The 26,988-nt window shown below is 41.0% G+C and overlaps 1 protein-coding gene across 10 annotated transcripts in view; it reads right to left on the reverse strand.

Moving 5' to 3' along the window:
* FANCM (FA complementation group M) overlaps nucleotides 1-26,988 on the reverse strand; it is a 142,688-nt gene that overhangs the window by 35,789 nt on the left and 79,911 nt on the right. For 9 of the 10 annotated variants that reach the window (XR_013346470.1, XR_013346469.1, XM_077819707.1 and 6 more), the window contains 5 exons: nucleotides 23,047-23,231; nucleotides 21,161-21,367; nucleotides 17,731-17,965; nucleotides 4,458-4,615; nucleotides 3,323-3,475 (listed from right to left, as the gene is read on the reverse strand). Coding sequence is in view for 8 of the 10 variants with exons in the window: in XM_077819707.1 (XP_077675833.1) it covers nucleotides 3,323-3,475; nucleotides 4,458-4,615; nucleotides 17,731-17,965; nucleotides 21,161-21,367; nucleotides 23,047-23,231 (938 nt within the window). In the remaining 2 variants the exon portion in view is untranslated. The remainder of the gene's footprint in view (nucleotides 1-3,322; nucleotides 3,476-4,457; nucleotides 4,616-17,730; nucleotides 17,966-21,160; nucleotides 21,368-23,046; nucleotides 23,232-26,988) is intronic. The other variant, XM_077819713.1, reaches the window with a different exon arrangement.

The raw sequence follows: 26,988 nt of genomic DNA on the forward strand, positions 1-26,988 counted from the left end.
CATGAAATTACAACCTATAACATTATTGTAACAACAATTATTATAACATCACTATAACAACAATGCTCAGTGCATCATGAGCCTTCCGAAGACACCCGACATGACAAACTTTGCACTGGATATCACAATATCACACAATCATTTTACAAGGATGAACATGGGGGTTCCCCCGAGGTACAGAGCGTCACAGTAAGACTGTGGAGAAGGTTGTAGCGAGATGCCTTTGATCTTCTTGATCCTCGTCAATCAAGATACGGATCTGGCTTTGGCACAAAGATTGCACTGGTCAACAATCTCCTTCTGACGGTGGATGACTAGGTGGTCCATGTCAGTATTAGATTAATCAGCTACTTTCAATACTGTTTATCGTAAGATATTGCTGACTTGCTTGAGGACTTTGGCAGGAACAGACTGGGCTGCCTTTAATTGGCTTCATTTTTCTCTCAGAGATCTCGATGGGTAGTTGTGATTGCTCTTCTTCCTAAAGAACTCCGATGCAGGGTGCTGCAAGATGTCATTCTGTAACCCCTCCTGTTCATGCCTACGGTGATGATGGTGGGAACCAACCTCAGGAAATGGTATGGGCAATATCAACTCCTGTGATGAGGGAGTGAATCTACCATTTGTTACTAGGTTTTGCAACTTAGGGTGATTCCAGGCCTTCTGCTGCTGTTAAGCAAATTAAATTATAGCTGTGATCTAGCCAGCTTTTAACCACCTGTGTCTGGTTAGAAGGTTGCAATCCTTCCTTTCAGATACAAACCTTGCCATAGTTATGCATGCCTTTGTTACCTCAAGATTGGACTATTCCAATGTACTATACATGGGGCTACTCCTTACAGTTAAACTGGAGATTAAAGTTGGTGCAGAACACAGTGGCATGGTTACTGAGTGGGCATCTCACTGCCCGCATGTAACACCAGGGCTTCAGGCTCTGCGCTGGCTGCCTATTGGTCTCTAGGTGAAGTTTAAGGTGTTGGCTACAACCTTTAAATAGAATCCCATGAAATTCTTTTTCTATTATAATCTTTCATTTTATTTTTAGGGAATTTCTTGTCATTTCATTTTATCCCACTGGGATGACAGAGGGGTGCCCAAGTCAAACCGGAGCAGTGCTCCAACCCTGTGCACCAGATTTCAATGCCACTCACTAAAGTTCAGCCACCCTGCCAGATTGGAAAGGCAGCCCAGTCAAACCTGAGCAGTGTTTCATTCTATTTCAGGTCATACTTTAAAAAAAAAAAAAAAAAAAAAAAAAAAGTATTATTTCATATTTTTTCATATTTGCGAAAAACACGAGAGGCTCTACCTATGAAGTCTTAACTGGTCTAGGTCCAGCCTAGCTGAGGGATTGACTCTCTCCCTGAGCCACCCTGGTCAAAAGAGTGGGCTGCTGAAAGACCGCTCTCTGTGAAGACCCCAAGATTCTGGGACTTGCTTCCCTGCTTCATCTGAAATGGCCTGCATCCAGTGACCTTCCAGGCATGTAGCAAAAAACATTGACTTGAAAGGGTTGTGGGTGTGCTTCTTAGATGATGGCTGGCAGAGTTCTTGTTTGAATTATTTTATTGCTGCTGGGTTTTTGTTGCAATACTCATGAATTAGGGCACCTACAGTACTGCATAAGCATATTTTGTATTTAAATAAAATAAATAGGAAATTAAATCCTCACAAATACTCAAAATGCCACAATCAAAATGTACAGTCATGATTACACACTAGAACAGCATTTATAAAATCTTCTACACCATGGCAAAGGATGGGGGTCAAACAAGGACTACCTTATGAGCCTTCTCCCACTTAACAATAAATTCATGAATCCAGATTGAGAACCCATGCTCTAGAAGGGCTTAAGACTTCTACTGTTCTGCGCTGAAATGGAGAAGGTAAAGCTGTCCCTAAAATGTCTATTTATAATTTACCATTAACTCACTTTCCTGGCAAGAAATGCAACTGCAATGTCTCTATTCTTTCCCAGTGATTAACCATGGCTGTTCAAGAAACTTTGGCAGCTAAGCAACAGATTCTGATGACCTAGAAAACTTCAGCACACCGAAGAGCCACATTTACGGATTATGCTGAAGCTAAACTGGAGGAAAATGCAGAATAATGTCCAATTAAAATCTTCAAACTTTGTTAATACATCTATCTGTACATACTCTCACCTACAAATGCATTTTACTATAAACACCTAAATGCCACCAATCAATGACAATCTAAGGAAATCGATAATATTCCCAACTTAATTTTCCTCCCTGTATATTTGATTGGTGTACTCTTGACTCTTGAATCTCCTTCCTTAGAAGTTTTTAAGGTCAGGCTGACAAAGCCCTGGCTAGGATGATTTATTTGGGGATCGGTCCTGCTTTGAGCAGGGGGTTGAACTAGATGATCTCCTGAGGTCCCTTCCAACCCTGATATTCTGTGATTCTATGACCTTGTTCTTACCTTTTAGAACCCAACAGAGAAGGTTCTGGCTTTCTTTTAGTATTTTATACTGTGATAATTAGAGCATTTTTTGTGAGATATTACTGAAGTATATTTTCAGTGCTTATATGGGATATGTGAAAATGATGAATTTGTGTAACTGCATTTAATACATGCAAGTGATATGCAAGTACTTCTAAACTTTTAATGTTTTTGGAAGATTGGTAGTGTCCCTTTTTGCGATTTTGTTATGATGTTGCTTCCTTGGTATGTGTTTAGTTCTCTTATTGTGGGTTTTCTGAAAAGTGATATCTGGATACAAATAATTATTAAAACTAGAATAAATTTATGTCATAACATTCTGCAGAAGAAAACAAACACTTACCTTTTATACAACAGTTTAATAGCACAGTATAAACTTTTGAAAATAAAAGACTGCAAGTGAGGGATATTTTAAGATGTTCAGTTTTGTGAATATTTGCTTGGCCACTACGCCGTCTTTAAAAACTACATACATTTTTTCGTCCTTTCATCTTGACTGACAAAGATACAGAGACTAAACCACTATTTGGGCTTGTCTACGTGCGGAAAAGGTTGTGAAAAGCTAATGTGGAATAGCTATCACTCAGTATTCTGCGGTTTAGATTAACCCACTTTTTAATCTAAATTGCAAAAAGGTACTCAGTGTGGAATAAGAGTGCCTACACAAGGAATTATTGTGGAACAGCTAATTGCGCATTAAATTTACACCCTAGCTATTTCATACTCACCTCCCTGTGAATTTTTGTGTAGATAAGCCCTTAAACATATTTGAATTTGCTTTTTTTATTATTATGCAGTTGATGCATATCTATACTTGCATACATAGTCAAACACAGTAATTCAAAGAACCTACCTCTTCATGTCTCATCAGTTCTATCATTTCCATAACTCTAATAAAATGGTAGCAACGATCTGAGTGGTCAACCAGATAGGTAGGAAAGGGACGATTCTGCCAAAGTCTCCACTCAGATAGGGAAAGTTCATGAGCTCCTTCCACTCGAGATGCCTGCAGTTTCAAATAAATATTAACATGAAGATTTCAATCAGGCAATTGGTTCACAAAACAGAGTCCCAGTTCTCTATAGAAACAACCCTCAAATGTCCTGAACAAAAGAGAAGACCTATAAACTTATTGTTATGAGGGGGATATGTCTGTTTTAATAAAAGGAAATATTCTCTGTTTTCAGTCTGAACTATGTATTCTGTACTACTTTCCAAGTAACCAAAAGAAACTTCCAACTATTACCATTTCTCATGCACAAAGCATGCGGATCTAAAATATGTGAGTGATAGATGGGGATCCCTATTTATTCTTTTGCATCAAGAAAGAGCCCATTGAGTGGGAGTCTTGGCTTCTCTAAGTTAACAGAGGGATTTCAAAATACCCATAATTACTGATCATCATCACTGAGGATATAGTTTCCTTTTTAAACAAGAAATAAGTTTATACAAGTTGTTTGTATCCAACAGAAATAAGTTTCCTATGCCTATAATAGCAGCAGGAGACATGACAATATTCTACAAATATTTAAATTGACAGGAAGTAGGTCTCAGATATTAGAAAAAGCTCACATGCTGAACAATCTCTGATTACAATTCCCTGGTTCTTTCTCATATAGATATCAGAATGTCCTTACATTGTATTTTTTAGATAGCCTTCCTTAGAATCTTTTTCATTAATTTGATTCACTACCCAGAAGTCTTTGGGATTATTTTCCCTGTCAAAGGATTTCTTTGAATTGTTCTCAAATATATGAAGAAGAATCTTGGTCTGGGAAACTCATTAGGTAATATTCTGTCAGCATCTGGCATCCCCACAGCAGAAGTAGTTCAGATTTCTCTACAATATTACAATAACTTCTGATAATTTTACACTGTAGATCAATTCTAATATTAAGGAAAAACACGTCCAAAAATCAATGGCAGAGATTCACTTCTGTAATTTCTTCTGGGTCTTCTAGTGACATTACACTTAAGTTTGAACTTACTGCTATTTCCTCCATATTTTCTAAAGTTTCAAAGTGACTTTGAGACAATATTGGTTCTTTGACTCCATCACTTTCTTTTAGTTTGTATAAGCTGTTCCATACTTCAAATTCCTCTGATGTTAGGAACCAATTTTCACGAGAGTCTGTTTGCTTTGTGCCTGCAAATGGTTAAAATGAAAACATCTTTGGAAAAATAAATCTATGTAACAAAGAAAAATACAGTGATTAATTAGGACCTCATATGATACTAGCCACAGGAAAACAAATTCGCACTGCCACATTGGTAATTAAATATTAACCTTTTCAGTCCTATTTTTCTTGTATATTAAATTTATTTGCATTATTAACTTTTCTCCCAGAATCTTTATGATATCAGCAAAGAGTGTGTTTGAATTTGAAGGCCAGAGTGTTGGCTTTTAACCTGTGAGTGACCTATATTCATGTGACCAAATATTGAGCTATACTTTATTATGGCTGGCACCTCCACATATGTGGGGAAACATATCCTCCACTTGCTAGAGGATTCCCTGCTCCTTGAAGTCTTTAAACCATGATTTGAGGACTTCAATAGCTCAGACATAGGTGAGAGGTTTATTGCAGGAGTGGGTGGGTGAGATTCTGTGGCCTGCGTTGTGCAGGAGGTCAGACTAGATGATCATAATGGTCCCTTCTGACCTTAATATCTATGAATCTATCTATATGTCGAGGAAAAAGACTGAAGTATGGAAATATGGTATAAACACGAGTGGGTGGTTGATGAGGGGTGCCTAAGATTTAGTTATGTTGTTTGATTGATAAGAGGTACTTGTTATTGCAGATGTCTTCTGTAATGGATAAAATAAGGTTCCACTGAAAGATGTTTATGTTAACTCCATAAGAACTGGCAGTTGTCACAGCTGTCAGTAATAATGACCAGATTAGAATCCTTTTTAGTTTATCAATCATGCAGCCTGAAGATCTCATAACGAAAATTCCATCAATATTAGGTAAAAAAAAGTCAAAACAGGTCACAATAAAATTAGTCATCAGAAGTATTTTCCTTCCGAAAAGGAATTTCTTTGTCTCAGAGGTTTTGGGAGTTAGATTGGGAATTAACACTGTCAGCATTCCACCAAATATGGAGGAAGGGACCAAACTACCTTTTCTTCACCTACATCAAGTGGTGAAGTATGTCTTCTTTCTGTATTCTGGATAGTGCTGTACTAAACACTGATTGTTAATCTTTAATTAAATAATTCTATTTCAGCCTGTTATTTGATCATCTCTAATTGCTACTGAATTCAAACATGCAGCAACACAAACTGAAGTGGACAGGCAGAAGAATCTGTTGTTAGAAGCAAAAAAAAATTCAAATATTCTGTTTTATGGAGGAGCTAGTGGACAGAGGTGTGCGTATACTTGTAAACGAACACTGGCAAGCCCTGCAGGTGGTGATAATTATCACACAGGGCAAACATAGTTCCTCAGTTAATCATGTGTTGCCAAAAGTCTAAGGAGAAAATTGAAAATATCAGATGGGATTATTGGAAAAGCCCTGTTATTGCACTATATAAACCAGTAAAATCTGTTAAAACCAAACAACTAATTAATCCCTTGACTATTTTGGTCCCCGTTTTACCTATCAAGGGCATGTGGATGGGGAAGAGAGTACACAGGAAAGAACTAGAGCAATCTTTGAGGAGGAGGAAGAGAAAGGAAGCAGAGTACCCAGAATGCTAATTCTTGTCGTCAGTTGACACCTTATGTAGCCAACACCAAACTCCTGAAATGAACACACTGGCATTGGGGGCATCAGAATAATGGAGCGATTCCTCAATTCGCAAGGGGCCTACCTACTGTTCCTAACTTCCTTTCCAGGTGCCTCCCTCAGATGCCACAAAAATACATGACTTTCATATCTCAATTCAAAGGCTGGTTCATGACATATGATCATAAGCAAAAATAAACTGTAAAAGTAAGCTGGTTAGATGTAACTTTTATACTTCTATGAAAGGCATATTTGTCCTCAGTACATTACAGTACAGTAGGCATGCTTTTATAAACACATGTAGTCTTTTGGATTATACATGACATCCACCTAAACTGCTTTAAGTGCACAACCACACAACACACATCACAATATTAATAAAAGCACAGAATAATTATTCAAATTTCACTTTATGCTGAGACACTAAAAAACTCCCACACCCCAAGAACAAACCAACCCCTCGCACCTCACCTGTGAGAGAAAATGGGTCTTATAGTGGCATCAGACTTGGAAAAAGGAAACTGAACCAAACACAGAAAGCAAAGTTCAGGGTGGAGTGTCTTCCAACAACACCATCCTGCTTCCAATCATACAGTACTAGGATCATTAACGCAAGAGACCCAATTGGAATCAAATTTAAAGGTACAGCATAAAGATCTGCAATATCCAGGGCCCAAACCTACTTGGTTTTAACAGATTTAAAAAAAAAAAAAAAAAAATCCAAAAAACCATCCATCCAATTTCACCCATAAACTCAATAGGAGCCAGTGCAGTCTATGGAGCAAAGATTAAATATGTTCCCTGCATAAAACATCTACGTAAACAGGCAGATTCTGTAGAAATTGAAGTTTCTCAGTAGTTTATGCTTTTAAAATACTCAACCATTCATCCCATTGCCTGACACTAACCTTACTTCACCTCTAAACTGCTTAAGATTAATAAAGATCAACGTTTCTTAAAGACACTAACTTAGTGCCAGAAGAAAGCTCTTTATTACTTTGTTACGTTACAATCCATTACATAATAGTACCATGCACCAAGGTTCAGTGTTAGGAGGAGAGAAACAGAAGCACTAAATAGCACAACCAACGACTGGGTTTAAAGAAGGCATGACCTAAATAGTAGAGAGAAACAGTTCAGCTTTGTTTAAGTTTTAGGAATCAGATTTGCCTCTTTTGTAGTATCTTTATGTTTCCAAAAATCCACAGAAAGGATTGTTTGTAGTTGTAAATAAAGGATTTAGAAAGCAAACTCCAGTGTCATTAAATACTGTTACAAATTCAGTTTCAAGAGACTAAATGGACAAGTTAAATATTTAGCAATTTTGGGGGAGATGGAGACAGGGAGTAAGAGAGACACTTTACAAATAAAGAGGGCTCAAGGTTGACCACCGCAAAAATGACACACCTTAAAAATAAGCTTCTTGTTCCATTTAAGAGACACCACAACACTATTTCCTAAGAAATTGTCATATACATATCAACAGGAGCACCTATTCCAAGGAGCTTTCAGCCACCTGTAGTGGTGGCTTGGGTCTATGGTCAGGTGAGCAACTTCAGTCAGGGTTCCCTTCCCTTCCCGCCAATGACCAGATGCCCTGAAGATTCTAACAGATACTCAGATACATAAGAACAAAAATTAGGCCCCAAATGAACTATTTACTCCCTTAGGAGTGTTAAGCCTCCCTGTTCAGCTGCTGAAGCCAAACAGATGAGACAGAGCTCAGGAAAGAAAAAATATTGCAAATGTGCTACCTTCAAGTTGTCACTAACTTTAAAGAATAGTGAGAGCATGTGGAGGATCTCCTGTGGACGGGCTTTGAAACAATACTGCAATGATGGACAAGATCTGAGTCTCAGAAACCGGTACACAAATGATCCTGCTTTTTGTTTGCAATAATAAAATCTCACTCAATACAGAAACGTGATCACCTACCAATGGGTGCATTACATATAGATATACACGGTTACACACATGGGAACAAGGAAGTCTCCAGAGCATCCCTGGAACATACAGTGCTGTTTGTGCTTTTCACAGTGGCATCTCTATCTTGGAAATGACTGTTCTACTCAGACTGACGGTATACCTTGTATTTTGGACTCCTTCCTTCTGTTAAGATATTGTCCAGTAAGAATTCAATTATTTAGAATGCTCTCAATATAGATTCATAGATACTAAGGTCAGAAGGGACCATTATGATCATCTAGTCTGACCTCCTGCACAATGCAGGCCACAGAATCTCACCCACCCACTCCTGCAAAAAACCACACCTATGCCTGAGCTATTGAAGTCCTCAAATCGTGGTTTAAAGACTTCAAGGAGCAGAGAATCCTCCATCAAGTGACCTGTGCCCCATGCTACAGAGGAAGGCGAAAAACCTCCAGGGCCTCTTCCAATCTGCCCTGCAAGAAAATTCCTTCCTGACCCCAAATATGGCGATCAGCTAAACCCTGAGCATATGGGCAAGTTTCACCAGCCAGATACTACAGAAAATTCTTTCCTGGGTAACTCAGATCCCACCCCAATATCTAAAGCTATGGGCAAATACAGGCTCTGTGCTCCTAAGTCTTTTCATTTTCCACAGAAATTAAGGAAATAAAACTGCAATTGGGTCTCTACTTGCTGTTTCCTAGCCTTGCTATTCGATATCCAGAATATGTGTAAGCATTACTTTAAGATATTAAGCAGAAGCTACCACCCTAAAAACAAAAATGCAACAGTATAGGTTAAACACGCACATTAATTCCTTGCTTCCTTCAGGATCCACTTAACACTCAGAACTCCCAAGATTCCCCTATCCTATTTTCTCCACTTTTATACATCTATCCATGAGGCTTTTGTTGAAGCTGTAATCTCCGTTGGAGGACTGTGATTAGAGCTTCTTTCAAACTTGTCACCATCACTTCTTAAGTCAGTCAAAAAGAGTCTCAGAAACATGAAGTGACACTGGCAGGCAAGGTGCCAGATCATGCCAAGGTCATAGAATCATAGAATCATAGAATATCAGGGTTGGAAGGGACCCCTGAAGGTCATCTAATCCAACCCCCTGCTCGAAGCAGGACCAATTCCCAGTTAAATCATCCCAGCCAGGGCTTTGTCAAGCCTGACCTTAAAAACCTCTAAGGAAGGAGATTCTACCACCTCCCTAGGTAACGCATTCCAGGGTTTCAACACCCTCTTAGTGAAAAAGTTTTTCCTAATATCCAATCTAAACCTCCCCCACTGCAACTTGAGACCATTACTCCTCGTTCTGTCATCTGCTACCATTGAGAACAGTCTAGAGCCATCCTCTTTGGAACCCCCTTTCAGGTAGTTGAAAGCAGCTATCAAATCCCCCCTCATTCTTCTCTTCTGCAGGCTAAACAATCCCAGCTCCCTCAGCCTCTCCTCATAAGTCATGTGTTCTAGACCCCTAATCATTTTTGTTGCCCTTCGCTGGACTCTCTCCAATTTATCCACATCCTTCTTGTAGTGTGGGGCCCAAAACTGGACACAGTACTCCAGATGAGGCCTCACCAATGTCGAATAGAGGGGGACGATCACGTCCCTCGATCTGCTCGCTATGCCCCTACTTATACATCCCAAAATGCCATTGGCCTTCTTGGCAACAAGGGCACACTGCTGACTCATATCCAGCTTCTCGTCCACTGTCACCCCTAGGTCCTTTTCCGCAGAACTGCTGCCTAGCCATTCGGTCCCTAGTCTGTAGCGGTGCATTGGATTCTTCCATCCTAAGTGCAGGACCCTGCACTTATCCTTATTGAACCTCATCAGATTTCTTTTGGCCCAATCCTCCAATTTGTCTAGGTCCTTCTGTATCCTATCCCTCCCCTCCAGCGTATCTACCACTCCTCCCAGTTTAGTATCATCCGCAAATTTGCTGAGAGTGCAATCCACACCATCCTCCAGATCATTTATGAAGATATTGAACAAAACCGGCCCCAGGACCGACCCCTGGGGCACTCCACTGTCCCCATGTCCCAGCTAGACACTTACAGATACATAGCTGGAATCTGTCTGGTTCACTTTGGGGTTAACATTGATAAAACTGGTATTAGAATGATAAGAAAGCATTTAATGTTTGGATTCTATCGAGTGCTTGTCAGTTGCCACATGCATTAATCTTATCTGTAATATCTGTGTTCCATGTTGTACTGCAATATTTGAGCAGGTTGTACTGTGAGCCTCTTCGACCGTATGGCGACATTAGTGTGAAGAGCTGCTCTTCTACAGAAATTATTACACCTCTCCCAAAAGAGGAGACCCATTGATATCAGATGGGCTAGAGTTGAATCTTGTAACCGGAAACTGCCTACATATGGATAGAGAAGCCATCAACAAAAGGACTAAAGACAGGTCAAGAGGCAATGGGTTCAAACAACAGCATACAGATTTAGATGAAATCTCAGGAAAAACTTCCTAACTGTAAGAACAGTAGGACAATGGAACAGAGACCTAGAAAGGTTGTGGAAGCTCCTTCACTGGAGGTTTTCAAAAGGAGGCTGGAGAGCCAACCGTCTTGGATGGTTTAGACACAACAAATCCTGCACCTTGGCAGGGGGTTCGATTAGGTGATCCTTGTGATCCCTTCTAACACTATGGTTCTATGATTGTTTTTCTGCTCTTCTCCCCATGAAGAGTAGTCATGCAAGCAAATTCCTCCCATCAGCTGAGTTAGCAGCTCAGAGCACATGGCAGAAGGGGAATAAAGACCCCAAACAAAAGGAACTAGCTATCTCTATGCTGCTTGGACTCTGGGGGAGCAAGGTGTTTCTAGGAATAAGCAAGAGATTCCTGGCTGCTTAGCCTGGGTTAGCCCTAAAGGATAAATAGAGCTTGCTGATGATAGAGGCCTATATTACTTTTTGAAACATAAGACTGTAACTCATTTGTGTGTCTATGTTTGCTTGCTTTAACCTTGTAAATAACAATCTAGTTCCCTTTTTTTTTTAATAAATCTTAATACAGGTTACTATGGAATTGGCTACAAGCACTGTCTTTGGTATCAGAGTAGCAGCCGTGTTAGTCTGTATTCGCAAAAAGAAAGGGAGTACTTGTGGCACCTTAGAGACTAACACATTTATCTGGGCATAAGCTTTCGTGAGCTACAGCTCACTTCATCGGATGTGAGTTGTAGCTCATGAAAGCTTATGCTCAAATAAATTTGTTAGTCTCTAAGGTGCCACAAGTCCTCCTTTTCTTTTTGTCTTTGGTATGAGACCTAAAGCGCAACTGACATGAAGTAAGTGACTGGTCCTTTAGGATTAGGAGTAACTTGAATATTGCTGTGATTTTTGGTGTAAGGGGCCATCGATCACAAAGATACGCTCACTTGGGTGGCAAGACAGACTGGAGTACCCAAGGGGACTGTCTGTGGCTCTGTGTTGAGGCTGTTCAAGTCTCTGAAGAGTTGGCACTTAGTGCAGTTGGTTGGTGAAACCTAAGCCTGGAATTCACAATCAGTTTGGAGTTTGTGCCCTGGTTTTTAACAGTCTGCTCTGAGGTTGGTACTCATACTTTTGTGTCACCTTTAAGATTGTCACACACGATGCACTTTAACACCCCCAGGTACCACTGGGTAAGGTACTTCATTTTTCTGTAGGGTACAAACTTGCAAATGTAACACAAACAGTGAAGTGAATATCAGAGTGAATAATGACCGGGTCCTGAACTGAGAGAGTGTTTACAATTTAATACCATGCTATTGTCCTGTGATGTTTACCCTTTCTTGAAGGATCTGCCTTTTGTGAACTATTTTTCAACAGGAAAAATCTTCTCCAGTAACGTTTTTAAAAATAGACTTTTTCTATTGTTATAGCACAAAGGGGACAAACCTAACAGACGTGAAGATACAGGCTTTCTGAGCTCAGTTAAAAACTTCATAGTTACTTAATAAAGTGAATATAATCAGTTTTTTCTGAAGTACAAAGTGTGTCACTTGAGACGGAATGTGCTATAGATTTTCCAGTTAACCAAAATGAAGCTATGATGTCCAGTACACCACACTATTATGTTTGGACCATACTGCAAAATCCGCAAACCCTTCATGCATGTTGTCAGGAAGTAACATAACATTCAGAAGAACTCCTGGAGCCCTTTTCTTTTAAATTTTCTTTTAAAGCCAAACATTCAAGCAGGATTCCTGAAGTCAAGTTTTACTGAGTTTTTGTAAAGCCCCTTGAACAACAGTGTAATATCACAGGTCAGCATGGTTTTGCCTTCCAACTGAACGTGTAGGGGGGAGGTCATGTGATGCAGCCGAGCAGCTAAGCAGTGTTTCAGCGAGCTCCCTGCTAAATCCATTTAATATCCTCTAAATAGCAATTTTTTTTGGCTCCTCATAATTATAACATAGAAATAGCTTTCTACACGGAAAGAGAAGAATAAGGGGGGATTTGATAGCTGCTTTCAACTACCTGAAAAGGGGTTCCAAAGAGGATGGCTCTAGACTGTTCTCAGTGGTAGCAGATGACAGAACAAGGAATAATGGTCTCAAGTTGCAGTGGGGGAGATTTAGGTTGGATATTAGGAAAAACTTTTTCACTAGGAGGGTGGTGAAACACTGGAATGCGTTACCTAGGGAGGAGGTGGAATCTCCTTCCTTAGAAATTTTTAAGGTCAGGCTTGACAAAGCCCTGGCTGGGATGATTTAATTGGGGATCGGTCCTGCTTTGAGCAGGGGATTGAACTAGATGACCTCCTGAGGTCCTTTCCAACCCTGATATTCTATGATTCTATGATACACCAGTATGAATTTTTTATGAGCATCAGTGAAGACGAATCCTGCCAAATTTAGTATCAAAACTAGCAGCTGTAGAAGAATGGGGGCAGACCAGGACGACAGTCAAGGTTGCTGAGTCATTTGGTCTGCAACACCCAGCAATGTGGCCACCAAGATCATGTAAAATATTAAACAATCAGAAATTACAGTCCTGTCTACATCAGGCTCGTTTTTGAAATATTTCCCATTATTAACATCAGTTCTGCTGAATCACTGTTAGCAACACCAGGATCCCACGTGAAAGCACTGGCTGTTGACACTGTACCAACCAGATGTGCTTTAACCAGAGGATTAGAAGACATGGTGTTGAGAGTGGTATCTGCAGCAAGGCCAAGCAGTCATATGTTATTTGACTATTATTTTCACCCCTCCATGACAAATTATTCAGCATACAATAAGTAAGTTTTTCAGTTAAGCCATAACCAGCCTATAAATATGACATTTAGACATTTTAGTTTACTCCATATGCTTCAGTCACATAAAACCCTACAGGGACAAGTATAGAAATATTTTACTGCATCAGCATTTTCCATTTTATTGCCACAGAAATCTGAGGGGCCTTTACCAGTTATGCCTCTGGATCCCAGAGCAGGCTCAAAAGCAGCACTCTCTGATCCAACATACTTGACATTAAAAAGCCAGATTAGGTAATCAGCAGTTCAGTAATATTTTAAAGTGTTTTTTTTTTTAAAAGGAATTTTAGAAAAAGGTAGCCCATTGCAATGACCATGCTGATGAGATAGCACAGGGATGGAGGCAGTGTAAATACTCTGATTAAATGAAATGGCTGAATCAATCTTCTGGAGAGTAGCTTATAAATCACAAAAGTCCCTGGGGAGCACCTGCAATTTGTGTAGATCAGTTTTAAAGTCTAGAGGCTTCCATGAGCTCTTAATCTTCTCAGTATCTAGGTCAAGAGGGAAAGCAGACACGTTCTTCAGTGAGAGTAGCATTCCTGGATGCGAAAGATCCAAAAGGAAAAAAACTCAAAATCCTTGGTTTGGAATTGTCTGGTCTTACCAGGAAAACAATCTTCCTCTTCCTATGGTGTGCTGAACAACAGTAACCCTTCCTTCTGAGCTCTGATATTTCTAACTGCTGGAAGGAACCAGCTGGAAACAAAGAATCTCTCCTACCCCAAGCCCTCATGCTTTCTCAAGCAGGCATCACCTCCAACAGTGCAGCACCACAGTGGCTGACCATCAGCAGCTGGAAGCCTGGAAAATTCCCAGTGTAGACAAAGCCTCAGGGAGGTAAGATTCTGAGAGGAGAGCTTTCAGAAAGAATCGAACTTGCAGGCAGCTGCTGCTCGATGAAAGTGGCTAATTGTACTTGCTCTACCAAGTGACACCTGAGTCTTGCATGGGAAACAGGATGGAAACGAGATGGAGCTAGTGGAAGCAGAGTCTGCAAGAGAGTCTGGAAATTTTACCAAGTTCCCTTTCTTCCAGGCCTTCTCAAAAGCTGGTTAGGAAACCAAGCCACAGAAGAATTAATCCTACTGAGTTGAAGAGGCTGCAGGCCTCCTTCTTCAGATGCTTACTTCTGAAGCAGGACAGCAGCAATTTTAGGATCCACTTAGACCAGGTACCTCTCAAGTATCTAACCAGGACTCAAACTCAATGGATCTTCATCCTCCCAGGGGAGAAAGAGAATGTATCAAGGTACATTTGCCACCAACCAAAGTGCGTGCAAACAGCTCACTATCCCACAGGATGAGTGGGCCATTACAGCAAATACTACATCTAAAGAATAGCCTCTTAAACAGATTACTCAAGTAATTAGGATCTCTGGTTTAAAACAATAATAGATACTGTTCCACTCACCAGCAATTACACTTATCTCATAGGAATAAAAAATGTGCCAAGCATTCAGATGACACAGTGTGATTTCACACCAATGAGCAGCATTGTACTAAAATGGAGAGGAATGGGGACGCAGGTTGGCACAAGTTCATATACAAATTTATTTGTAAAATAAGTCTTTGAATCCGTTATCGTCAGCGATCCCTCGAGGTCAAGGATGATCTCTTTCACAGGTTTTATTTTTTATGGGTCCTTTGGTGAGTGAGGAATCTAATCCTTGAGCCGCAAACTCACTGGCAGTTATTGTAGGTGGTGTTGGAAGTCAGGGTTGGGCCAAGATTGTTGTGTGTCAGTTGTCTGACCTTTCTTTTCTGGCATTTTTCTGCAATCAGGGCAAGGTGATTTTCCTCAAAAGTAGACATTCCTTCTTTGACAAGCCTTCACCACTTATCTCTATCCTGTCTCCCAGTGTGTGGGGTCAATGCCACATCTCTTGGATGTTTATCTTGACGGTGTCTTTAAAGCCTTTCTTTTGGCCTCCCAGTTTCTTTTCTCCTTTGGTGAGCTGGGCAAACAGCAGTTGTTCTGGTAAGTGTACACCAGGCATGCACGCACAGTGGCCGCTCCACCTCAGCTGGTGTTGGATAATAAGGGCCTCAACACTGACGATGTTGGCCTCTGTGAGGACACTGACATTAGTGCGATGATCCTCCCACTTTAAGCTGAGGATCTTCCAAAGTGCTGGTGCTGGCATTCCAGGTTTTTCAGGTGTTTTTGATAGGTCACCCAAGTCTCACAGCCGTAGAGAAGAGTTGGGACTATTACCACTGCTTTATAAACCAAAAGTTTAGTGTGTGTTCTGATGTCGTGATTGGTGAGCACCTAGAGAGACAGTCTGCCAAAGGCAATGCTGGCACATTGGATACATTTTAAAACCCCAAATTAAAGGATTCATTTGCAACAAAAGACATAAGATTTATCACTACGAAAAATGCATTAGCGCTCAAATATGATGTAATTAAAAAAAAATTCAGACAAATTGACATCTACTGAAAAAAAATATTTGTAGTAAGTAGGGAACTTTAGAGCTAAATAATAACTGTAAAAAGATATATGTGACATAAGTATATTACTTTAATACAAAACCATAGATCAGAGGCTTATTCAAGTTCAGTATATAAATGCAGAAGAGTAGAGTATTTGAAATTACAAGTAAGTTCTAAGTAAAAAAATTTGAAAAGGCATTTCAAAATACAGTAGTGATTAAATTAATGGAAATAAGTAATTAAACATTTTACTGTTGGTCTTATAATTTAGATTGTTGTCTACAACATCTAGAAATATTAGTTTGTTTGGCACAATTATTAGTTTGTATAACCATAAGAATGGCCATACTGGGTCAGACCAAAGGTCCATCTAGCCCAGTATCCTGTCTTCTTGTCTTTGATCTCAGTGTCTCCCCACCCCAGTAAAATCTTACAAAACTCCATCTTTCTTTGAGAAAAGGGATTAGGAGGGATTTAAAAACATATTCTGTTTATGTAAATTTTCAGTCATCCTGTAATGAAGTACCAGAATTCATTGACATTTTCTTTTAAGTTGTACACTACTGGAATGAGCCAAGTTGCTTTCAGAGATGAATTATCAAGTCTTGGGGGCAGGAGAAAAGAAGGGAAGGGGTTAGATTATGTCTACTACAAAAACTTTTTGGATGAACCTAATCTCAAGTGGTAGAACAAGCAGTTCCCTGGACACAAGCTGTGGTGCTGATCACACCTTCACCTTTTCCAATGTATTAGAAGAGTCTTTGGTTATTCCTATCTGTTCTGAGGGTCCCCCTCTTCTTACCAAACAAGAGAATGTGAAATGGCCAAAGGGTCGACAAAAGATTTAAGTATCTACATGGGGAACAAACATTTAATAATGGGTTCTTCGGTTTAAGCAGAGAAAGATATAACATGACCCAATCGCTATTAGCTGGTGCTAGGCTAGAAATGAGGCATAATTTTTTAGCAGAGCGTGTACAGGGTAATTAACCATTTGAACAATTTACCACAGTGGATTCTCCAGCAATACTTTTAAAAAAATCAAGACTGGATGTTTTACTTAAAAAGATCTGCTCTAGGAATTATTATGCGGAAGTTCTATGACTGGTGTAATGCAGGAGGTCAGACTAGATTATCACAATAGTCCCTTCTGACCTAGGAATCTATAGTTCCAATGGGTCAGGTCTAAGACCCTGCCATTTTTCAGACTGAAACAAGAGCTCTGCAAATACAGGGAGCATTCCATCTTGATTTAGTTGGGGACTGGTCCTGCTTTGAGCAGGGGGTTGAACTAGATGACCTCCTGAAGTCCCTTCCAACCCTGATATTCTATGATCTATAGATATCTGCTAAAATATGTGGTGAATTTTCAGCAGTTTTTCTAATATTATTAAAATTAGTCAAGAAAACAATTCCTGCCTAAGTTACAGAGCCTGATAAAGATGCAAAAACCTTTTGATGCAATATACTTGTTTAAGACCCAGCAAACACTTGGGAGTTGAATTAAGGAAAAAAGTGAGACAAGTAGCTGATTCACACTGTACACACTAAGGGAATAACTATAATTCAAGGATGCTGAAAGAATTGGAACTTGTATATAAACAAGTGGTCTCATCATAATATTGGAACTGAAAAGTTATGAGTAAGATAAATTATATTTTTACTAACGACCCATAACACTTATGAACAGTTTTGTGCATGTTTCAGTATCACAATGCAGTCAAGACATCAGCTTACATCAATGGTTCTAAACCCGTGGCCCAATCAGCACACAGCTGCGGTCCATGTGACATCCTCAGGGCCATACAGGTAGTATTGGATGCAGCCCACAATGGTAACTAGTTTGAGAACCACTGGTTACATAATACGTGTAAAGAAATCATCATCATCTTACTTGTGCCCATGGAAAAGAGAGCGGATTTATGCTGGAGGGAGCTGGATTTTCTCTCTTTGGAAAGTGATCTTGAATTATTTGGTTCATATATTGCAGGAGTGATAAACATTTTGTGCAACTTTGGGTTTATTCCTTCAGGAATCAGACGAGGGCTTTGCTGGTAAAAGTGAAGCATTTTGTTTTCCGAAATTGCTTTGTAAATGCTCTTTTTGTTGGACTGGCTTTGATTGTAAGTCTGTAAAATAGAGGATAAGCCACTTGTTACTGGAGAGTTTCACCTTATAACTAAGAGAATTAAAAGGGCACTTGAACATTCAGGTATTTTTTAATACTTTTGTTACGGATTATATTTTTGAGTCCCCAAATGTGTTACAAAAACAAAAGAAAAGGAGTACTTGTGGCACCTTAGAGACTAACACATTTATTTGAGCATAAGCTTTCGTGAGCTACAGCTCACTTATGCTCAAATAAATGTGTTAGTCTCTAAGGTGCACAAGTACTCCTTTTCTTTTTGCGAATACAGATTAACACGGCTGCTACTCTGAAACCTGTCAAAAACAAAAGAATACAGGCCAAATTTGATGCGACACATCAAAGCCAGATTGTGACTCCTTTACTCACATGAATCGCCCCAATGGAGTCAATTGAACTACTTGTGAGAGTAACGGGTTCACAGAGCTGTCAGTAAGGGGTTCACAATCTGACCCCATTTCAGGACGAACAGAGGAAAGGAAGAGAAAGATATGCATGACAATAATCAGGTCATCCAGCTACACAGAAAAACATCTTAAAAGTTCCAGTGGAAGAAAAAACAACCTAACACAGAACAAAAAGACTGCCACTTCCTTTCTTCTCAGCCCATTCTTACCTTTCCACTCACTTACTGCAGGCAACTAAAATGAGGTGAGGAGACGGCCTAACAAATTCATTTATGAAAACCATGCAGAGCATAATACATAGCACTGAAGAAAAGACAGAGATGTCTGAGAACATGTCATTTGAATAAGAAACCCCCCAGTAAGACATAACTACAACAAAAGTATTATACAGAATTAAATTTTTTTTGGACACAGTATCAAAAGTGGGCATGAACCTTGGCGGGGGGGGGACGGACCACCCCTCCCTGAAGGAGTTTAGAGTAATCTAGGTTAAATACAATGTGACTTGGCCAAGTTTGATTTTTATTTTTCAGATTTCAATTAATATCAATATTTTTAAGCGTTTTTGGGGTATTTTTCTTTTCAAATACAGTATGCCCTTCTGAGAGGTTCCTCTTAACAGACAGGAGTGACTAAGGATACCTTGTCTGAGAATCAAATCTCTGTCATCTCAAAGTCTAAGCCAGATACAAACATCACATCTTGAACTGGAACAGTATCGAGTGAGAATGTTAAGCTGAGATGGGATGCTCAACTCTTTAACAGTCACAGGAGATTTCCATTTATGCAGATCTCCTCAGACCTCACCTCACAGTCAGTGCTGCTGTTCCAAAGTGCTTATCACTAGGGCTGCAATTTAGTCACGGAATCCGTGACTTCCAAAGACCTCTGTGACTTTAGGCAGCGCTGGATGGGAGCTGCAGGGTCCCCTGCTGCCTGCGGAGATAGGGAGCTGTGAGATACTCCTGCTGCACTCCCCTCCGCCGTGAGCAGCAGAGGACGCCTACCGCACCTCACTGTGAGCAGCAGAGGACCTTGTCACAAGTGACAGGGGAGCCCAGCAGTTCAGAGCCGCCAGCGGAGGGGGACCATGGAGCTTCAAGCCCCCCACTCTAATGCCAGCTCTGCCACTAATTATTTTGTGACCTTGAGCAAGTCACAACCTTATATGCTTCAGTTTACCCATCTGTATAATAGGTATAATTACTTATCTGCCTCAAAGGCTTTGAAAGACTTAGGACTGAAAAAAACCCCAAAGAGTTCACCACCATCATCAAGCTCCCCAGGATTTTAATCAATCTGCATACAATTGTTTTGTGAGAATTTTTGAGGGAAGAAGAAGGATCCTGGGAACTACAGGCCAGTCAGCCTCACCTCAGTCCCCGGAAAAATCATGGAGCATGTCCTCAAGGAATCAATTATGAAGCGCTTAGACGAGAGGAAAGTGATCAGGAACAGTCAGCATGGATTCACCAAGGGAAAGTCATGCATGACTAATCTAATTGCCTTCTATGATGCGATAACTGGTTCTATGGATGAAGGGAAAGCAGTGGACGTGTTACTCCTTGACTTTAGCAAAGCTTTTGAATCGGTCCCCCACAGTCTTCCTGTCAGCAAGTGAAAGATGTATGGGATGGATGAATGCACTATAAGGTGGGTAGAAAGTTGGCTAGATTGTCGGGCTCAACGGGTAGTGATCAATGGCTCCATGTCTAGTTGGCAGCCGGTATCTAGCGGAGTGCCCCAAGGGTCGGTCCTGGGGCTGGTTTTGTTCAATATCTTCATTAATGATCTGGAGGATGGTGTGGATTGCACTCTCAGCAAGTTTGCGGATGACACTAAACTGGGAGGAATGGTAGATATGCTAGAGGGGAGGGATAGGAGACAAAGGGACCTAGACAAATTGGAGGATTGGGCCAAAAGAAATCTGATGAGGTTCAACAAGGACAAGTGCAGAGTCCTGCACTTAGGACAGAAGAATCCCATGCACCGCTACAGACGAGGGACCGAATGGCTAGGCAGAAGTTCTGCAGAGAAGGACCTAGGGGTGACAGTGGACGAGAAGCTGGATAGGGGTCGACAGTGTGCCCTTGTTGCCAAGAAGGCCAATGGCATTTTGGGGTGCATGAGTAGGGGCATTGCCAGCAGATCGAGGGACATGATCGTTCCCCTCTATTCAACACTGGTGAGGCCTCATCTGGAGTATTGTGTCCAGTTTTGGGCCCCACACTACAAGAAGGATGTGGAGAAATTGGAGAGAGTCCAGCGAAGGGCAACAAAAATGATTAGGGGTCTGGAACACATGACTTATGAGGAGAGGCTGAGGGAACTGGGATTGTTTAGTCTACGGAAGAGAAGAATGAGGGGGGATTTGATAGCTGCTTTTAACTACCTGAAAGGTGGATCCAAAGAGGATGAATCTAGACTATTCTCAGTGATAGCAGATGACAGGACAAGGAGTAATGGTCTCAAGTCGCAGGGGGGAGATTTAGGTTGGATATTAGGAAAAACTTTTTCAGTAGGAGGGTGGTGAAACACTGGAATGTGTTACCTAGGGAGGTGGTGGAATCCCCTTCCTTAGAAGTTTTTAAGGTCAGGCTTGACAAAGCCCTGGCTGGGATGATTTAGTTGGGATTGGTCCTGCTCTGGGCAGGGGGTTGGACTAGATGGCCTCCAGAGGTCCCTTCCAACTCTTTTATTCTATGATTCTATGAATAAGTGATGAGACTGAAAAGTTAGAAAATACTACAGTGAGAGATTTCTTAACTCACCCGTTGTTCCCGTCCTTCTGCAAGTATGACAACAATTCTGCCTTTCCGCTTGCGCCCAGTTCGACCCATTCGCTGCACAAGACGAATTGGACTTTTTTGAGCATCAAAACAGATTATGAGGTCAACTTCTCCAATATCTAACCCTTCTTCTCCTACACATGTAGAGACCAGTGTATTATAGCCACCTTCACGAAAGCATTTTACCACCTAAAAATGGATTAAAACACATATCATAAATCTCCTTTACTGTCCTAAATAAATTCTCACCATCTTTTTACATTCCAGCCCGGTGATTAAACTTCAGCTTGTCTAAAAACTGTAGAAGCACAATCTACCTCCTTCCAAAACAGTTAACTATTCCAGTTCAAACTGCTGACTAACAAATGCTATGTATGTCAGTATTATCAATGTTATTCTACCCTTAAATACAGAATCACAGATGTTTCACACCTTATCCAGCCTCCAGCTACGACATACACAAGAGAAACCTACTCCTACTAATCAGTTTCTCAATATTACAAATATGTATTTCTACTACTCCAATAAGTCAAGATTTTAGGGTATGTCTCACCATTTAGAATTCCAAAAAACTAGGGAAAACAGCACTGTACTCAATTCATTCCACAGACATTTTCATTCTTTTCAAATATTGCATATTTGTTATTAAAAGAAATCACACCACAAAATTATTAAATGCAAATATTTTCTCTTTTATACATTTCTTTTTGGGCAGATGACCTGAAAAAAAATACTTTGCAAGTGGATGTCATGCTTCCCAGGGCTGAGACATCCCACACTACCATCTGACTTCAGCGTGAGGAAGCCATGTCTGTATGCTGGGGGGTCAGCTCCCGAGCCCCACTGGCCACGGGCAACACAAGCATTCCCTCCTCTAAGCCTACGCAGGCCCCACTCTCTCTCTACAGATTAGCTCCAACTGTCTCCCTGGAGTGTCCAGCTCCTGATCCACTAGACATCCGCAATATTCACAGGTCTGCTACTTTCAAAGAACAATACATCCCTACTTACCACTTTCACCTCAAGTCACCACTCCACCTAACACACAGCACTTAGATAAGTTTATGGAGAAGTCAAGTATAAGTTTATTTAACGTAGCACAGACATTTAAGTAATAGCTAGGAGAAGTATTGGAAACAAATTGTTACATATAAAATAAAATCGTAACATGCATTCTAGAGTCTAGACTTAATTAACTACTCTTATGTGTTATAGACTATTGCTCATGCAAAATCCTTTCAGTACTTTACAGTCAGGCTGGCTGTGACCCTCCTTTCATAAAACATACTGTTAGCTTGTCTTCTCAGTGAAGGATCCTGTGTGCTTCTTTGCATCCTGATATACCAGACTAGTTCTTTGGTCTTAGTGAAACAGGATACCCCTCCACTGAGTATGCAAATAGGCATTCATTGTGAGACACACAATACTTATGGCCAGATAGAGAAAAAAGCATCTGTTACCTCCAGCCTGAAAGGAACATGTGCGAGGTCTGTCACTTCTTGGTGACTTGCCTCAGCTCCCAGACCTTAAGAACATAGTTTTTAGTATAGATACACAACTCCTCAAATATTATCCATGCCTACATTTCACAAAGATTATGATGACTGGTGGGCTCTTGGATCTCAGTAGAGTCCACACATGTCACCCTTTGGTGAACTGTTATGCATATATCTGATCCAGAGGATCTCTGTAAAATCCTGTGCACCCCTTGGACCCTCTCCAGTTGGCACCAAGAGATCTCGAGATCTTACTTAGTACAGCAATTTACTAATGGAACTTAAAACTACACAGTCATTTCTATACAATATATATTAGCACATCACATTCCCTACACCCATCTTCTCAAACAAGATTGATTATATCTTTACCTCAAGCTGATCTTTTTGTGTAAAGCCCTTCATACTCTTTCCTGTGGAGTGGCCAACGAAGGTCATTACTCTGACAATTGGCTCGTGCTGGGAAAGCATTTCAGCAATTTCTTGGACGCTGTCTCGAAATGAGGAGAAGATCATAACTCTGGTATCACTGGGTTTGCTTTCAGACATGCTTTGATCTGTTTAAGACAAAAATAAGTCTATGAGGTAGAAAAGGATTTTTTATCCACAATAAATAAAAACACAGGGCCCAGATCACCCCTTCTTTGGGCATGCATAACTCCCATCACTTCAGTAAGGATAAGGCTGTGCCCAAATGGATTTCATTTCATTTTTTGATTTAAAGTGTGCCCTTCCCATTTGTGCTATGAGCACAAAGTCATCCAAATTAACACAATGTTAAGAAAAATGACAATTACACACTTCCTAACCTATTAAAAAAGAAAAAAACTCTCCTCATTCACTACAGAAAGGATACAGTCACTCCCTGGAACATATCAGGTAGAACTAACACTGGCTCTGCTCTGGAATTTGATCCAAGAGAGGGCCCTGCACTGAGAAAACCTTGTCCCCAAGTCACAATTTATTATAATGTATTGCTTTATAAAGCCCCAAAGTGCACTCAGTAGATTCCAAAAAATAAAATTAAGACATGGTCGTGCAACAAAGAATCTGCAATCTAATTTCAGAACCAAATATATAATGACCAAACAAAAGAGATAACAAAAGTCAGGAGGCACAGGGGAAGTAAGGATGACTTCCTAGCAATAAAAATGCACGATACTCAGGAAAGGCTAGTGCACAGCATGGTAGAGCAGAAACATGAGGTTTAAGTTATAAATCAGGATAAATATCTTAGTTGATAAACAAATTTAGGTACTGATAGCCTTTATCAATTACTGCTAGAAGTCGGCAACTTCGGCTTCCTGGGTGAGCTCTCAGCTCAATGAGTAACAGAGCAATATGCTAAGCTGCACACCGGGACTTCCGTTATGCTGTGGCAGCCTCCAGACTGCAAGTTACTGAGTGTTGTAGATTCACACCTTGGCTTGCCACATAACAACCTGCCACGTAGACAAGTCCCTAAGAGGCAGTTGTCCTGCCACTATCTAAAGGCTCTGCTTTACCTACCATAGGGCTATATTCTGTCCCATTTATCTTCATACAGTCACATCACCTAAAAGATTGTGTTGCCTGTATTCATTGTTTATTTTAATGGTGCAGGTAAATTGCAGCTGAATTTTATTATGTATTTGCACAGCACCATTTTGGGGTTAACACTGGGATTCAAGTATGGTTTGTTGATCATTTGATGGGTAATTATCTGAGCTATAAGCAGTATGATTATGCAGTTCTGTCTACTCCTTCCAGGTACTGCAAATACATTACTACCAGGTGACATAAAAGCCAGGGAGATCTTAGAAAAAATCAACATGCACACCTGAACTTTGTCTAGCTCATGAATTACTGAAACCAATACTGCCTCGGGGCAATATCAAGGTGTAATTGCTGTCTGAAATGGAATACAATTGTAGGACTATAGGTAATTCAAGAGTTCCTTTATCACAAACTTCTAACATCTTCGCTCCTCCAAAAGAAAAAAAAAGATAGATATAAACATGGAAATAACTGGCAAGACTGATTGTATAAAGGGATGGTTTCTTGTGAATAGGCATAACACTCATTTGTTGGAGAGCTGCCGAGAGCCACCTATGTTTCCATGCTGTGACTGTTACTCTGGTATCTGAGTGCCTCCTGAAGTTAGAATTGAATACAGATATTTTTCACAAAGGTGTCTCTCTCTCTCTCTCTCTCACTTTCACTCCTCACTTCAACCAACAGAAACTGCATTTTATTTATTTTTCTTTTAATTGTATGTGCCTGGCGTGTTTGCGTGCAGTGAAATTTTGGGCAGGCAGAGTCAAAGAAGTGGGTTTTGCAATCTCCTTTGAAGAACCTGAAGTCAGTAGCCCTCCTCACCTCTTCCAAGAGTGAATCTCAGATTCACAAGCCAGTTGACAAGAAAATGGTCTCTGGAAAATACAAGTGTCGCTTCTGAGGTCAGCAATTTCCTTGTTCTTGTGGGATACAGCCAACATGGAAGGCCATTCTTCAGGTAACAGGGACCAATTCCAGGGAGGGCATGGAAGTTGCAGACTGAAACTTTGACTATGATCCAATATTCAACAGGGAGCCAGAGAACTGAGTGGAGTACTGGTGTGATGTGTTCTCAGTAACTTGTCATGCTAACAAGAGAGGCTTTGTTCTGAGACTAAGTGAGATCTTCCAAGTGCTTATTTCTCTCCATCAGCACTGCCTCATTCTTTCCAGTATTCAGTTTCAGCTGGATGCTGAGCTCAGACCTGTGAATAGCTGCGGGATGGTACTCTGTCTCTCATCTGAAGCTCTCATACAGCCGGGTGTTGCCTGATACAGAGGTTGAACAGGATACAGGAACAGATGGATGCCTGGGAGACTCCACAGCTGAGTGTTCTGCTGGTGAAAGTAACCCTAACCATGGCTTTCTGGATGAGGGGATATACTGAATCTATCTTAGCATGATCCTGCTAACCCTGGCCGTAGTTGAGGTGAGACAACAGGATTCCATGTCTGGCTGTATCACATGCTGAGGCAAGGTCTAGTGGTAAGTTTAAGGATCCTTGTTCTATAGGAAATCTTCTGTTAATGCCATCACTGTTCCATGACCTGACCTAAAGCCTGACTGCGATAGGTCCAGCATATCAGCTATATACAGCTGAAGTTGGAGGCAGCCCTTAAACAATCTAATAAACTCTCCAGGTATGGAAGATTAGATACTGGGCAATAGTTCACAAAGTCCATTGCACTGAACAATTGTTTCCTTAAAAAGTGGCCAGATTATGGCATCTTCTAGAGTTGCTGGTAAATTTCCCTGCCCAAAATAGGTGTTGGCAGTTTCAGCAGAAAAATCCCAAATGAACTTGACTCTTTCACTATTCAGAAAGGGATCAGACACACCAGGTGACTCTGTAATGCTTCTAGCAGTTCCTGTTGCATGAATGGGCTGAATTCAGAGAAGGAAGGAACTAAGTTCTCATTCATGCGTCTGTTGTATAGTTCCTGGTGTCCCAGGAATCCCGTCTCAACTGCAGATAATTTCTTTTGAAAAGGAAGGGGATAGGTTCTTTGCCATAGGAAATGCTGGGTTCTGGAGTCGAGTGGAGACATTGTGTATTGTTGTGTTAATCCAGAATCTAGAATAGTTCAGTTTTTCCAAGGAGGAAAATTCTGGTATCATCATGCAATTCAAAGATGTGCTGGAACACTTTCCCAACATGACAACCACCTGACTTCAGTGTGAAACAGAAGCTGAGCCCATCTCTTCACACAGAATGCTAAAACAACATTTGTTCACTGTCTGGGATTTTATAAAATTAACAATTTTAATAATGATATCGAGGGTCTAGAACAGGGGTCTCAAACACGTAGCCCACGGGCTGCATGCAGCCTGCGGAGTTATTTGCTGCAGCCCGCCAAGTTCCCTGCCCCCCCCCAGAGTTATTTCCTGTGGCCACCAAGCTCCCCTCCGCTCCACCCTCCCACCCCCACAGCACGCCGCGTCCCTGCTCCTCTGCCGACCTCCAAGAGCTTCCTGCTGCCAAACAGCTGTTTGGCGGTGCTTAGCGCTTTCCAGGACGGAGTGGGGAGACAGGGGCGGAGATTTGGGGAAGGGCTTGGAATAGGGGCAGGGAGGGGGCGGAGTTGGGGTGGGGACTTTGGGGAAGGGGTTGGAATGGGGGTGGGAAGAGGTGGGGCAGGGGCAGGGCCAGGGCCTCAGGGAAGGGGTGGAGTGGGGGCAGGGCCGGGGGGGGCTTTTGTATCTGTGTATGAAAAGGTGTCAGTGATGTGGCCCTTGGGCCAATGTACTAGTCCTCATGTGGCCCTCGTGGTGATTTG

The sequence above is a fragment of the Eretmochelys imbricata genome, chromosome 6, assembly GCF_965152235.1.
Source record: "Eretmochelys imbricata isolate rEreImb1 chromosome 6, rEreImb1.hap1, whole genome shotgun sequence".
Taxonomy (NCBI): Eukaryota; Metazoa; Chordata; order Testudines; family Cheloniidae; genus Eretmochelys; species Eretmochelys imbricata.